The sequence below is a fragment of the Tachyglossus aculeatus genome, chromosome 9 (assembly GCF_015852505.1).
Source record: "Tachyglossus aculeatus isolate mTacAcu1 chromosome 9, mTacAcu1.pri, whole genome shotgun sequence".
In the NCBI taxonomy this organism is placed as follows: domain Eukaryota; kingdom Metazoa; phylum Chordata; class Mammalia; order Monotremata; family Tachyglossidae; genus Tachyglossus; species Tachyglossus aculeatus.
The window spans coordinates 62,157,597-62,173,080 of record NC_052074.1 but is presented as its reverse complement, the minus strand read 5'-3'; the positions used below and the strand labels follow the sequence as shown (position 1 = coordinate 62,173,080).

General features: G+C 45.4%; 1 protein-coding gene across 1 annotated transcript; it reads left to right on the top strand.

Moving 5' to 3' along the window:
* The first annotated feature begins 5,260 nt into the window (after positions 1-5,260).
* On the top strand, positions 5,261-14,297 carry LOC119932503 (ataxin-7-like). Its single transcript, XM_038751747.1, has 6 exons — positions 5,261-5,357; positions 7,517-7,779; positions 10,060-10,142; positions 12,605-12,846; positions 13,618-13,819; positions 14,172-14,297. The coding sequence occupies exons 2-6, from the start codon at positions 7,545-7,547 to the stop codon at positions 14,295-14,297; spliced, it is 888 nt and encodes a 295-aa protein (XP_038607675.1). The 5' UTR covers positions 5,261-5,357; positions 7,517-7,544.
* Positions 14,298-15,484: the final 1,187 nt, after the last annotated feature.

The window sequence follows — 15,484 nt, the reverse complement described above, 5'->3', positions numbered from 1 at the left end:
CTTCTGTCTAACCATCCATCCATCCGTCCATCCATCCATCCATCCATATGTCCATCCATCCGCCCTTCCATCCATCCATATGTCCATCTTACATCCATCCACCCATAATAATAATAAGTAATAATAATGATGGCATTTATTAAGCGCTTACTATGCGCAAAGCACTGTTCTAAGCGCTGGGGGGATACAAGGTGATCAGGTTGTCCCATGTGGGGCTCACAGTCTTAATCCCCATTTTACAGACAAGATAACTGAGGCTCGGAGAAGTTAAGTGACTTGCCCAAGGTCACACAGCAGACATGTGGCGGAGTCGGGATTCGAACCCATGACCTCTGACTCCAAAGCCCGGGCTCTTTCCACTGAGCCACTGCTTCCATCCATCCATATGTCCATCCTTCCGTCCATCCATCCATCCATCTATCCTTAATAATAATAATGGCATTTATTAAGCACTTACTATGTGCAAAGCACTGTTCTAAGCGCTGGGGAGGTTACAAAGTGATCAGCTTCTCCCACGGGAGGCTCCCAGTCAATCCCCATTTTACAGATGAGGGAACTGAGGCCCGGAGAAGTTAAGTGACTTGCCCAAAGTCACACAGCTGACAATTGGCAGAGCCGGGATTTGAACCCATGACCTCTGACTCCAAAGCCCGCGCTCTTTCCATTGAGCCACACTGCTTCTCCATCCCTCTGTCCATCCGTCCATCCATCCATCCATCCATATGTCATCCATCTATCCATCCGTAATAATAATAAGTAATAATAATGATGGCATTTATTAAGCGTTTACTATGTGCAAAGCACTGTTCTAAGCGCCGGGGAGGTTACAAGGTGCTCAGGTTGTCCCTTGTGGGGCTCACAGTTCTTAATCCCCATTTTACAGACGAGGTCACTGAGGCTCAGAGAAGTCAAGTGAGTTGCCCATGGTCACACAGCAGACATGTGGAAGAGCCGGGATTCGAACCCGTGACCTCCGACTCCAAAGCCCGGTCTCTTTCCACTGAGCCATGCTGCTTCTCATCCTCCCTGCCCCCCTCCGCTGCCTCCCCGGAGCGGTGAGTGGGGTCGGGGCCCTGGGCTTTGACCCTGACCCGGCCCCTCACTCACTCAGTCACCCATTTGTATTTATTGAGCACTTACTGTGTACTAAGCGCTTGGGAAACCGCGACCTCCCCTGACTGCAGCAAGCTAACAGTCTAGAGGGGGAGCGGATATGAACGTAAATCATCATCATCAATTTATTGAGCGCTTACTGTGTGCAGAGCACTGTACTAAGCACTTGGGAAGTACAAGTTGGCAGCATATAGAGACAGTCCCTACCCAATAGTGGGCTCACAGTCTAAAAGGCAGATATTATTTATTTACTATAATATAATAATTTATTATTTCTATTTATTATAATATAATAATGTATTATTTTATTTATTATAATATAATTTATTATTATTTATTAAATAATAAATGGCAGATAGGTACAACAGGACCGTGGGGCTGAGGGGTGGGTGAGAATCAAGAGGGCGAGTCGGGGCGACGCAGAAGGGAGTGGGAGAAGAAGAATGGGCGGCTTAGTCAGGGAAGGCCTCTTGGAGGAGATGGGCCTTCATTCATTCATTCATTCATTCATTCAATCGTATTTATTGAGCGCTTACTGTGTGCAAAGCGCCGTTCTAAGCGCTGGGGGGATACAAGGTGAATAAGGCTTTGAAGGCGGGGAGAGGAATTGGCAGATTTGAGGAGGGAGGGTATTCCCGGCCAGAGGAGGGATATGGGCCAGGGGTCGGCGGTGACACAGGCGAGAGGGAGGCACAGTGAGAAATTGGCATTAGAGGAGCGAAGCGTGCGGCCTGGATTGGAGCAGGGGAGTAGTGAGGTGAGGCGGGGCAAGGTGGTGGACTGCTTTAAGGCCAACGGCGAGGGGTTTCTGTTTGATGCAGAGTTGGATGGGCACCCCACAAAAATCTCCAGTGGCTACCAATCAATCTGCGCATCAGGCAGAAACTCCTCACCCTGGGCTTCAAGGCTGTCCATCCATCCCCTCGCCCCCTCCTCCCTCCCCTCCCTTCTCTCCTTCTCCAGCCCAGCCCGCACCGTCCGCTCCTCCGCCGCTAATCTCCTCACCGTGCCTCGTTCTCGCCTGTCCCGCCATCGACCCCCGGCCCACGTCCTCCCCCGGGCCTGGAATGCCCTCCCTCTGCCCCTCCGCCAAGCTAGCTCTCTTCCTCCCTTCAAGGCCCTGCTGAGAGCTCACCTCCTCCAGGAGGCCTTCCCAGACTGAGCCACTTCCTTCCTCTCCCCTCGTCCCCCTCTCCATCCCCCCATCTTACCTCCTTCCCTTCCCCACAGCACCTGTATATGTGGATATATGGTTGTACATATTTATTACTCTATTTATTTATTTATTTATTTATTTTACTTGTACATTTCTATCCTATTTTATTTTGTTGGTATGTTTGGTTTTGTTCTCTGTCTCCCCCTTTTAGACTGTGAGCCCACTGTTGGGTAGGGACTGTCTCTATATGTTGCCAATTTGTACTTCCCAAGCGCTTAGTACAGTGCTCTGCACATAGTAAGCACTCAATAAATACGATTGATGATGATGATGATGATTTATTACTCTATTTATTTTACTTGTACATATCTATCCTATTTATTTTATTTTGCTAGTATGTTTGGTTTTGTTCTCCGTCTCCCCCTTTTAGACTGTGAGCCCACTGTTGGGTAGGGCCTGTCTCTATATGTTGCCAATTTGTACTTCCCAAGCACTTAGTACAGTGCTCTGCACATAGTAAGCGCTCAATAAATACGATTGATTGATTGATTGATTGATTTTGAGGAGCGGGGTGAAAGGTCCTAAACGTTTCTGGAGAAAAATGATCCGGGCAGCAGAGTGAAGAATGGACCGGAGTGGGGAAAGACGGGATGGGGGCCGTGCAGCCTTCCTCCCTCCTTCCCTCCCTAGCCCCCTTCCTTTTCCTCCTCTGCCATCCTGCCGTCGCGGAGGGAGACAACCCGGAGAGATCAATCAATCAATCAATCATATTTATTGAGCGCTTACTATGTGCGGAGCACTGTACTAAGCGCTTGGGAAGTACAAATTGGCAACATATAGAGACAGTCCCTACCCAACATTGGGGAGAGATGGGGAGAGCTTTAAAGATGGGGGGAAGCTGGGGTCAGGGCGGGGAAATCCAAGCAGGGGCCACAGCATATGGTCGCTTAGAGCAGTGCTCCAGCGCTTAGAACAGTGCTTTGCACATAGTAAGCGCTTAATAAATGCCATGATTACATGGTCGAAGTTTGAGGGAGGAGAGTCAACCAAGCAGTCGATCGTATTTATTTGCCAAGGGCTTACTGTGAGCCAGGTGCTGTACTAAGTCCTGGGGTAGATATAAGGTAATCAAGCTGGACGCAGTCCACTGATAATAACGATGGCATTTATTAAGCGCTCACTATGTGCACAGCACTGTTTTCTAAGCACAGATGAAGCAGCCCCCTGGTCTGGCCTTCTCGGCCCGGCCTCTTCCTCCCTCCATCCCTCCCAAACACGCCCTAATAATCTGGTCTGGTCAGATTATTAAAAAGGATGGAAATCATTTAATAGAAAAAGTCAGTGTCAATGCATAAAAGAAAATGATGGGTAATTATACGATAACATTCTCCGTGTATGTTAGTCTATAGTCACAAAATTATTAATACTACTTTTTTATCCACTGATCTGGGTATCGCTTGTCTCGCTTTATGCCGTCGAGTCGTCTTCGACCCGTAGCGACTTTATGGCTACATCATCATCATCATCAATCGTATTTATTGAGAGCTTACTATGTGCAGAGCACTGTACTAAGCGCTTGGGAAGGACAAATTGGCAACCTATAGAGACGGTCCCTACCCAACAGTGGGCTCACAGTCTAGAAGGGGGAGACGGAGAACAAAACCAAACATACTAACAAAATAAAATAGGATAGGTATGTACAAGTAAAATAAATAAATAAATAAATAGAGTAATAAATATGTACAATAAATATGTACATCTCTCCCACAGTACCCCACCTCCATCTGCGGTCGTTCTGGGAGTGTATCTGCAGAGTTTTCTTGGTGAAAATATGAAAGTGGTTTACCGTGGCCTTCTTCCGTGCAGTAAACTCAAGTCTCCTCCCTCGATTCTCTCCCGCGCCGCTGCTGTCCAGCCCAGGTGAGTTTTGACTCGTAGCAGAAATCGCTTTCAACTCGCTAGCCGCTGCCCAAGCTAGAAACGGAATGGGTCGCCCTATTCCCGATTTTCCTTCCCGTAGCCAAGACTGGCGGAGGGCTGGAAACTCTCCATGGGCAACCCTGAGAGAGGAGGTATTGTTGGGTGGGAAAAACACTGATTAACGTAGTCATAGCAACAGGGAAGTAAAACAGTATGTTCTGATGGACCTGCAGGGTCCTGGAAGTCAGAAGGGCCTGGGTTCTAATTCTGACTCCACCGTTTGTCTGCTGGGTGACCTTGGGCAAGTCACTTCGCTTCTGTGTGCCTCAGTTCCATCATCTGTAAAATGGGGATTCAAGACTGTGAGCCCCATGTTGGGTAGGGACTGTCTCTATATGTTGCCAACTTGTACTTCCCAAGCGCTTAGTACAGTGCTCTGCACACAGTAAGCGCTCAATAAAGACGATTGATTGATTGATGTCCAACCCGATTAGCTTGTACCTGTATATATGTTTGTATGTATTTATTACTCGATTGATTGATTTTACTTGTACATATTTATTCTGTTTATTTTATTCTGTTAATATGTTTTGTTTTGTTCTCTGTCTCCCCCTTCTAGACCGTGAGCCCACTGTTGGGTAGGGACCGCCTCTATATGTTGCCAACTTGGACTTCCCAAGCGCTTAGTACGGTGCTCTGCACACAGTAAGTGCTCAATAAATACGATTGAATGAATGAATCAATGAATGAATACCTATCCCACCACTTAGTGCAGTGCCTTTCATCTAGCAAGCGTTTAAAAAATACTTTTAAAAGAAAAACAATAAGATCAGAAAATATGAGACCAGAGTTCGTGTGTGTTGTGGCAAGGCAGTGAATTCCAAAAAACATAAAAATGCACCAGGATGAAAATACCTCTCTTAATCACATTGACACAAGGAATTTGACAGTTCTTGATCACTAATTCAAAAATCTCTCAAATCTGGCATTTTTGTCTGTGTTCCTGTATTAAAAATAAAACTTCATGATGTTTGGTTTCTTTCTTTTACAGAAAGAAGACAAAGCTCTTTCCAAGGTGTTTCTAGCAATTCCAACGTCTCAGTGCTTCCTGTCTTTTCTTCTCTGTCTTCAAGAGGCGAAGGTAGTAGGGCAAGTGAAAATCCAGGAGGTATTTATTCGTGCTTCATTTTCATCATCACCATCCAATCCCAAGTTGTTGAAATCACCCAAAGAAAAGCTGGAGCTCCCTAGAAACGATGAGCCAACGTATCCTATACAGCTCAGCGGAATTTCCCGGGATAATATGTGAGTATATTGAGATGTTTAAAAGTTTGTCATTGGAAGGCATAAAACAACTTTCAGCAGAAGGATTTTGGTCGTCCTGATCAGTGCCCTCTTTGAGAAAAAACAGAAAATATGCCCTGCGCTTTATTGCAGCCTAAAGTTCATTTAAAATACAAGGAAAGAAACTTCCCACAGCCCATATGGTTTCTATTTTTCTGAAAGTGGACAGATCCCTCTCCCAATTCCGTCCCTGTACGGCGTAGAAGATTGGGAAAGGGAAAAACCCAAGGCGAAACTAATCTTCCCGTCGTACCCATCTCTCTCTGAAAGGTTCACTTCCTGCCATTGGTAGTTTGAGGATTTTCACCAAATTGAGAGACTTTTTGAATGCGCACACCAACACACCCAGAAACATCTTGGTTTCCTGTTTGCTGGTTCCTTTTCCACCTCTCCCCCCGATCACAAGACTCTCCGCTTGATCCTTCGCTCTTCTCCGTCTAATTGTGTTTATTAAGAGCTTGCTAAGTAGGAACAAAGGGTTAGGCGCAAAGTTCTGAGGTCAGACAGAGTCCCTGACCCTCATGGGGTTTGCAGTCTGTCATATCTCCGTTTTACAGATGAGGAAACTGAGGCCCAGAGAGGTTAAGTGACTTGGCCAAGGTCACACCGAAGGCCCGTTTCCAAGCAAGGACTTGAACTCGGGTCTCTTGCTCCCAGCTCTGTGCTCTTTCAACCACTCTGCCTCGACACCCACCCTTTTGGGGGACTCATACACTAAGATGGCCTCGGTTGCCACCCCTGTGCGGATGACTCCCAGATAAATAAATAATGATGGCATTTGTTAAGCACTTACTATGTGCAGAGCACCGTTCTAAGCGCTGGGGCGGATACAAGGTGATCAAGTTGTCCCACGTGGGGCTCACAGTCTTCATCCCCATTTTACAGATGATGATGATGATGATGGCATTTGTTAAGCGCTTACTATGTGCAGAGCACCGTTCTAAGCGCTGGGGCGGATCCAAGGTGATCAAGTTGTCCCACGTGGGGCTCACAGTCTTCACCCCCATTTTACAGATGAGGTAACTGAGGCTCAGAGAAGTTAAGTGACTTGCCCAAGGTCACACAGCAGACATGTGGCGGAGTCGGGATTCGAACCCATGACCTCTGACTCCAAATCCCGGGCTCTTTCCACTGAGTCACGCAGATCTACCTCTCTTTGCCCTGACCCCTCTCCCGCTCTTCCACGCTACATCTCTTCTTGCCTGCAGGACCTCTCCAAGTGGATGGTCTGTTGGCACCTCAAACTCTTTATCTCCAAACCGAACGAACGTCTCGTCTCTCCTCCTAAACTTTTCCTTTCTCTCGATTTCCCTTCTTCTGTTGTCGCTGACCGCACCACGCTCCCCCCTGGAAGTCTGGTATCATCTTTGAATCCTCACTGCCGTTCTGCCCCCGTACCCAATTTTCTGCCACAACCTACTGATTTTTCCTCATCCGTTCTGTCGAGCTGCACGTTCTTCTCCCCCATGCAGCCAGCATCCTGTTAAATCGGACTAACGTATTTGCCGCGTTGCTCCTACCTTGAATGGCTCGGTACACATTTCCCCTCTCCTCAAAACCCTCCGGTGGTTCGGCATCTCTCATCTTCCTCTGCACCACGCCAACTCGTCATCAGCGCAAAGGTTGTCCACCAGCTTTCTCTCCATCCTATTGATTAGCTTTTCTCTAATCGTAGCGTTGGCTACTCCCAAGCCCACCTCCCCATCAGTGACATCTGAGCGGAGCTCCGGGACAGCCTGTAAAGCTTGGCTTTCATTCCTACGGTTGGGAAAAACAAGTGTTGATGAAACGAAAAGTTCATTAAATTGATTAAAGGGGCGCAGTCTTAGATACGTTCCACTGGGTTCTGCAGATTCAGAAAATTATTTCCAACACACCCTCCATCTAGCTCCAGTTCTTCTCGACGTGGTAGCACTGGCACATAATTGTTGGAGAGGACGCAGTTCTCAGATGATTGTTTTCTTAATTCCCCATTATTGGCAGCCTGACTCCATCGGTCCAAGTGGAAAAGATGCAACCCGAGATAGATGGTGCGCTGTTGAAAACTGCTGTTGGTTCAAGTTTTTCTACTGCCGTGAGTGCCTCCGTAAACACTGGCCGTAATTGTCCCTCAATACCAAAGTCATCTTTGCCTTCCCCTGGGAAGACACCGAATAATAAAGAACTTCGCCCTATGCCTCCAGCTGGGGAAAAGAAGCCAGAAAATTGTTCATATAACGGGAAGGTTTTACGTAAGAGATTCTCAGGTAACTCGGTATCGCCTACTTTGGTAACCGTTTCTTCTGTCCCGGATGGTTTCAAGAGGGAAAATGGGAGCGGTGGATTTGGCTACCCCTAAAATTATAAAAGCAGTGTTATAAAAGCAGTCTGATCTGTGAGATGAAGACGGGCGTGTCTGTTAGCTAGCGTGGTGATGAACTTGATGTTAAGTCTTTGTGCTTTTTGTTTGATCGTAGTCACTCGGTGATTGGGAGAGCGCTTCTTTAGGCAGTAGGAAGCATCTCTACCGAATAAATGGCAGAAGCAATCTTCCAGCCCACTGTTGGCATTGTCGGTGGAAGCCTTCAGGTGGCCGCTTCCGGCTCTTGGCCTGCTCTTAGAAGGCTTGGCACATTACCACCTTTCTTGCTTCGTGTGTAATAGGTGTATTAGACTTATTCAATTTCTTTTAACATGATTCTTGGATCAGGGTTTGGGGGAGAGTTGGAGGAATTTAAAATTCAATACAAACGCATTTTGTCATCGTATGGCCTATTACTTGCAACAGTTCATTTGAATGTAAATCAGATGAGGACAGAGGCTCCTTTTCCACTTTCCCACTTTTCCACTTTCCCTTTCAAACATATCCACATATCTCCTGTCCTCAAAAAACCCTTCCTTGACCCCACTCTATCCCCATCTCCCTCCTACCATTCCTTTCCAAACTCTTCAAATGAGTTCTTTACCTCCACCGTCTCTTCTTCCTCTCCTCCAACTTTCTCTTTGACCCCCAGCAATAGGGCTTTCGCCCCCTCCGCTCCCCCCGAAATTTCCCTCTCCAAGATCACCAAGGAACGCCTTTGCCAAATCCAACAGAGGCTACTCCATCCAAATCCTCTTAGACTGAGGACTTGGATGTCGCACCAGCGCTTCAAACCGAACCTGTCCAAAACAGAAGTCCTCATCTTCCCACCCAAAGCCTCTCTCCCCTTGACTTTCCCATCACCACTGACTCCACCACCATACTCCCTGACGTACAGGCCCCAGCTTAATCTATCGTATTTATTGCTTGATTTAATTAATCAATCGTATTTATTAAATTACAATTTAATCAATTATATTTAAAGCTTAACTTTATCCTTGACTCAGCCGTCTCTCTTGCTCTCGTCGAACCCGAGTATTCAATCAGTCACCGATTCCTGGGTTTCAGCCGTCAAAAAATGTCTCAGACTTTCCCCTTCATCCACGCTGTTCCCTCCCTGATCATATCCCTCTTATATAACGCCATTTATGAAGTGTCACGCCCTGGTCTAAGCCTCCTCGCTAACCTCCCTAGAGAAGCAGCATGGCTCAGTGGGAAGAGCCCGGGCTTTGGAGTCAGAGGTCGTGGGTTCGAATCCCGACTCCACCACAAGTCTGCTGTGTAACCTTGGGCAAGTCACTTAACTTCTCTGAGCCTCAGTTACCCCATCTGTAAAAATGGGGATTAAGACTGTGAGCCCTACGTGGACAACTTGATCACATTATATCCCCCCTAGTGCTTAGAACAGTGTTTGTACATAGTAAAGGCTTAACAAATGTCATGATGATGATGATTATTATTATTATTCAGGCTCTCCCCTCGCCAGATGCCCTGCTCATGTACCCCCACTCCTCAAAACCCTCCCATCCATCTCCACATCGAACAGAAACCCTTCACCGCTGGCTGTAAGGGCCTCAACCAGCTCTCCCACTCCAACCCAGCCTTTCATTCAGTCATATTTCTTGAGCGCTTACTATGCGCAGAGCACTATACTAAGCGCTCGGGAGAGCACGCTTTGGTCTCCAACACTAACCGACGTACACACCGCACCTTGCTCTCTTCTCTCACCGTCAACCAAATACCCCTGCCTGTAACTCGCTAACCACTCGTAGCCAACAGATGCCCACTCTCCCCATCTTCACAGCCGACCTCCTCCGGGAAGGCTTCCCTGATTAACCTTTCATCTCCCCACTCCATTCTCCCTCCCGTCTTGTGTTGCCTAGGCACTTGGGCCCTTACTCCCGATGCTCACCCCATCCCGCCAGCACTTATGTACCGATCGTCCTACTCTGTTGTTTCCCCTGTCATTTATTTTAATGTCTGTCTTCCCCTTTAGATTCCAAGCTCCCTGTGGGCGGAGATCATGCCTACCGACTCTATTGTCCTCTCCTAAGTGCTTAGTGTAGTACTCCGCACCCAGTAAGTTCTCAGTAAATACCATTGATTTCTTGATAGCGAGTAAGCGCATTGGCCCGTAGACCAACTTTTTGAGTCAAAGTTTTATGTCTGTGCTTGTGTCAAACAGAGAGAGAATTAGATTTTGATATTTGCTGCGGCGTCATCGATGAGGAAACCAAGAAACCCTGCCTGAGGGCTTTGACGTGCAAGGTACGTGATCACACACAAAAAAATGAGAATAATTTCAGTGCTCAGTGGGTCAGTAGAGATTACTACCATTATTTTGTCTGGAATCTCCTTAGCATGCAACAATCAATTAATCAATCAATCAATCGTATTTATTGAGCGCTTACTATGTGCAGAGCACTGTACTAAGCGCTTGGGAAGTACAAATTGGCAACACACAGAGACAGTCCCTACCCAACAGTGGGCTCACAGTCTAAAAGGGGGAGACAGAGAACAAAACCAAACATACCAACAAAATAAAATAAATAGGATAGATATGTACGAGTAAAATAAATAAATAAATAAATAGAGTAATAAATATGTACAACCAAAGCAAGTGTACAACAGTGCCTGATTAAAGGAGATTCAAGCTGGGTAAATCCAGGTTTCAGAGTGAAAACATTTTAGGTTTCTGTGAGCAGGGTTCTCATAATTCTTTCATCCTAATGGTTTTAGTTATTGATGGAGGAGCAGTGCAGTCGAGTGGATGTTGATTATTTACATTTTAATAACGGGATAGCTCAGTTTAATTGGTGATACTGTATCACTGTGTTATTATTATCAAGTGCCTTCAAGTCGTTTTCACTTCATGAGCGACCCTGTGGATATTCTCCAAAACGTCCTGTCTTCTGCCATGATCCGTAACCTTTCTAACGGTTCCTCCGTTATCCTTGTTATGGTCTGCCTCTTCCACTTTTTTCCTGGACTTTTCCTAGCATTAAGTGTCTTCTCCAGAGGATTAGTCCTCCTGATTATGTGTCCAAAATATGCTAATCTAAGTCGAGACATTTGGCCTTCCCTTTCGCTTTGGCTTAATTGACTCCAAAATCCATTTCTTTGTTTTTCAGGTAGCCCGTGATATTATAGTATTTCTAGACTGTGAGCCCGCTGTTGGGTAGGAACCGTCTCTATAGGTTGCCAACTTGTACTTCCCAAGCGCTTAGTACAGTGCTCTGCACACAGTAAGCGCTCAATAAATACGATTGAATGAATGAAAGTATTACTGGTAGCATAATTCCAGAATAGTGTATTTCCAGTCATTTGATTATGACATTTTATGTTATGTTCCTTGTATGTTCCTCGGGGGCAGGGATGGTGTCATTTGCGCTTACTGAATGTCCCCAGGCACGTAGTAGTGTTCAATAAAGGCTACTGCTGATGACAATGATGATTTGATGATTTATAATTTCCCTTGTATAGGTATTTCTTTTAGGGACCCAGAGGTACAGTTACACAAACCTACACCCTAATTCCTCTGAAATTTTAACTAGTACATTTTCAAATGTTAAGAAAACAAAAGAATTTTCTCCAAATTCTTCCAAAAATTTTCATCTTTGACTTCATGTTATGGGTAAATTGTATCTTCCTTAAGAGAAAACTAAATTACCAGAAATGCTCATAGGGTTGAACAAATTCTAGAAGCAAAGAGCTCATTTTTAGGAGAGGGTACAAGAATATAAACTAAGGTATTGGACTGGGTTATGTATTTGTGCAACTACAAATCATGAATAGAAACTAAATAGGCTTCTGGAAAGCTTTGGTTTCGTTTCGTTTGTTTTTCATTTGATCCTTGTCACTTGTGATATTGTGTGTGTGTGTTTGTGTATTCTGATCCTTTTTGATGGCTCCAGAACCCATGAAAACTTCAGATGCATTATATTTAATTAGGGTCTTGGTTTGTGCTGCTATGGAGACTTAATTTGGAGGATTTTTGTGGGTTAAATTAAATGAAATAGGTTTTTACAAATGATCTTTCAGTTCAGGAGACCAGAAAAGAGCAGCTTTGGAAATGGAAGCACTAAAGGGGTGCTCAAATCCTGGCTGGCTGCTTTGTTGGGGTTCACCCAAAATCATCAAGTAATCTGAGTGTAGAAACTGGTATAAAACCCAAAGAATTCATATTGGGCGAGTGTAGAAACTGGGGTAAAAATAGGGTATAAAACCCAAAGAATTCATATTGGGCATATAGTAAAGAATGCAGAAGAATATAGCTTTCAGGAGGTTAGTAAATATATATGTATTTTTGAGCGTGCACTTTACAGTACTGTCATGTTCCCTAGCAAAGAGAATGTAATGGATAGACTTCATAAGGAGGAAATGTGATTTTAGTTTTTTTTAGTTCGGTTTCATATTTTATCAGTTACATAAAATGGGGGAGATAGGGAATAGTTCTCATCTCCAATTCATCTCAGATTTTATGACATTGGCCCTTTTTAAGAAATTTAAACTAAACCACGAGGGTGGATTCCATCTCCAAATCCTCTAGCAGCTCCATCATTAACTTTGAACTTTCACGAAAGACGTAAATATACATACCCCGATGAATCACGTGGCTGAAGTCTTTTTTTTCTTTTTTCATTTGATCTTCTTCTCGATGAGACGTGTCTCGGTAAGACATAACCAAGAATCACCAGAGCCTCAGGAACGTGTATCTCTTTATTTGGCAGTCACATTCCTTAACCCAGAGGAGAGCCGTGCAGGGTCGAAGACAGAGATTTGACGTATTGTTAGCCGAGCACAAAAGCAAAACCAGGAAAAAGAAACGGCCTCAACATCTGGACCAGCAGATACCGCCTCTCTCCCCTTCGGAAACTTCCCAAGAGCTGCATCCCAAACCTCATGGAGTGATTCCCATTCCAAAGCCTTTGGCCTCAAATAAACCCGAACCTCAAAATCCCAGCCTTCCACGGTAAGCCTCTGCAGACAAATAGAAAATGTCATTAGTTCACTGAATTTCTTAAAGACCACTTTCCCCTAAAGAGGCTGTAATGAGTACCAGTAACATTATTTGTCACTAATTCGCAGGCGTGAATTGTTATCTGCCGTAGATGAAATGAATAGAAATGCGACGGGTAGTGGAGTGAAGCAATGTCCTGTCCATCTCTTGCAAGATTTAAATCCTTTGGGAATCCACTGTTCTGAGGGAAAATTGAGGGGTGAAATGTTTTTGTAATTTTCTAATATGCTTTTAGTTTCATCTTTTGTCATTTGTTTCGATTGGGATTGGGGGCTGGGGTATTTACAAGCTGAGATGGAAGGGGGAAGATGGGGCGAGAGAGTGGGGTTTCTCCTGGATTAGCTGAGAAAGTGCAGTTGGAAAGCCACTTTTTTGCAGCATAAAGCACTTGCTCATTGTCCCTTTTGATGAGCAAGTGGCATCCCGAGCTGTATTTGCCTACCGTCGGTAAGTGCTCCTTATCATTTGCATTTGTAGCGAAATCCTAACGCCACGAAAACGGACTCTTAAACCAGCGTGCGTTATGGGGAGGAAGACATTTGGATTCCCACCTAGGTTATTTTCGTCGTAGATAGCCCGAGGCCTTGTGGTCGGAAAGAATCGCCGCAACTCCAAGTAAGGGAGTGAGCGCCCTTCTTACGGCTAGATCAGATGTTGGGTAGGATGTTGGGTACCTTTTTCTGCATAAGTTAGAATTAAGTGGTACATATTTTACTTCTCAAGGCCGCCGGGCTGCCCATCTCAATACAGCGGGAATGACCACAGTGGCTCTCCGGCAGTCCATGACGCTGCCCACCCTCCCGTCGGGGCCACGGGGCGAGGCTCACAGTTGCACAGCTACAACCCGGGAGCAGCCGACAAAAAAGAAGAGCCTGTTGAAAAACCGGATTGCCGTTATTCAGATCATCATCCTCGGCCAACATCTGTAAGTGCCAAGTCGTCAGCGTGTGGGGAGCGGGACGGTGGAAGAGCTTGGTGTAGTCTAGTATGTGGCGAGGTTACGTTGTGAGAACGATGTCACCGCAGCGGTAAAAAAACTTCCAGAGAAAAACGCAGCACCCGGCAACAACTTAGAGTTTCCTTTTAGTGTGAAGGTTTTATGCTCTTCCTTACGTCCCAAAATACCAGATGTCGTTAGCTATCCTTGGCATTTTATAGTCATTCCAGAGACTACGGTGATCATACTTGAACTCCGAACCTTTATACGGTGATTTTTCTTAAAAGCACAGAATTAGTCGTTCATTGGGAAAGTGTTGAATAGCCAATCTCTCTTCTAGTTTTGCGCTTTTGGGAGTCAGAGGATTGGAAGAGGTTACTATGTTTTTGATAAGAAGTGGAACCGCATCCAACGTGCGCTTCATTCAATGCTTGACACGCATCTGAATTCACAGATGGGAAAGTGAGTAGAAAGCAAGTGCCCTTGCGTGTTTGTTTTTATCATTGTTGTTGTTCGTAGTGGCCATTTTTGCTAAACTTGTAAAGTTGAAGAGAACCTTTCTAAAACTGCTAATCTATACTCCTTTGAAATCATCATCAATCGTATTTATTGAGCTCTTACTGTGTGCAGAGCACTGTACTAAGCGCTTGGGAAGTACAAGTTGGCAACATATAGAGACAGTCCCTACCCAACAGTGGGCTCACAGTCTGAAATGACTGTCTTTGTAGCTACAGCAAGTACAGCATTTCATAAAGACGACAGGCAGGACTCCATCATAACCACTGAGACTCAAGATCATCCCCAAACCTTATTTTAGCCAATAGTTTCAAAGTCCTCTTCTACCATATATAATTGCTCAGCTGCTAACGAGTGGCTAAATTAACTGACATGTTTCCTCTTTCATTTCTTCCTTGAATACTTTAAACCATCATCTTCTACCTGGAAGTATGAATTGATTGTGAAAGTTCCGAGGTCTTCGACCCCTTAAGCTTTTTAGATCTGTAGCTTTTTAGCATCAGGTCTGTTCTGCCCGGTAGTAACACTTCACCTGGATTTTTGGACTGATCCCACCTGACTTAGCCCAAAGAAGTTATTCGTTCCTTTTCCTGCTTGGGTTGCCTTCCTCAAGGCTTTGCCCTTTTGAGAGCTTGAAAGTGGGGGCAGAAACCAAGCTGTTGCCGTTTAAGGAATGGGCGAGAGGAGATCTAACTGAACCAGCCTGTGTTTGCAATAGGTGAAGAGGTGGGGAGAAGCGTCTACTTGGAAAAGGAAAAACAACCTCTCTGGAATCTGCGGCTGTTAAAATGACTATGAAAATGAAGAACTCGATGTTTTTTCAGTGGACTTAACCTGGGGGCAGCTTTACCTCTACCTCTCAGAAGTGGGGGGGACGTAAAGAATGAGTTCTGGGAGTGTGTTCTCCGCTTTGAAAACGAGCATCCCGTGGGAAATGAGCTGACCTCCAGAATTCCTAATCCCTTTCCCATGAGACATGAAGAATTGCCACCACTAAACTTAGGAGAATTGCCCAGAGTGTTCCAGGATTCTATTTTTCTGTCTCCTTTTGCCGTAGGCCGGCTAAAATTGTATTTGAGTGCCGGGGGCAGTGTCCCATGGTGTTCCCGAACTCGTCGCTACCGCGACATTTGGGGA

Bases quoted from the DNA above. Each gene is read 5' to 3' on its own strand.
- LOC119932503 (XM_038751747.1), top strand. From the start codon at position 7,545: ATGCAACCCGAGATAGATGGTGCGCTGTTGAAAACTGCTGTTGGTTCA. The intron at 10,143-12,604 runs GTACGTGATCAC...TTTATTTGGCAG, and splicing joins TGAGGGCTTTGACGTGCAAG to TCACATTCCTTAACCCAGAG. The intron at 12,847-13,617 runs GTAAGCCTCTGC...TTACTTCTCAAG, and splicing joins CAAAATCCCAGCCTTCCACG to GCCGCCGGGCTGCCCATCTC.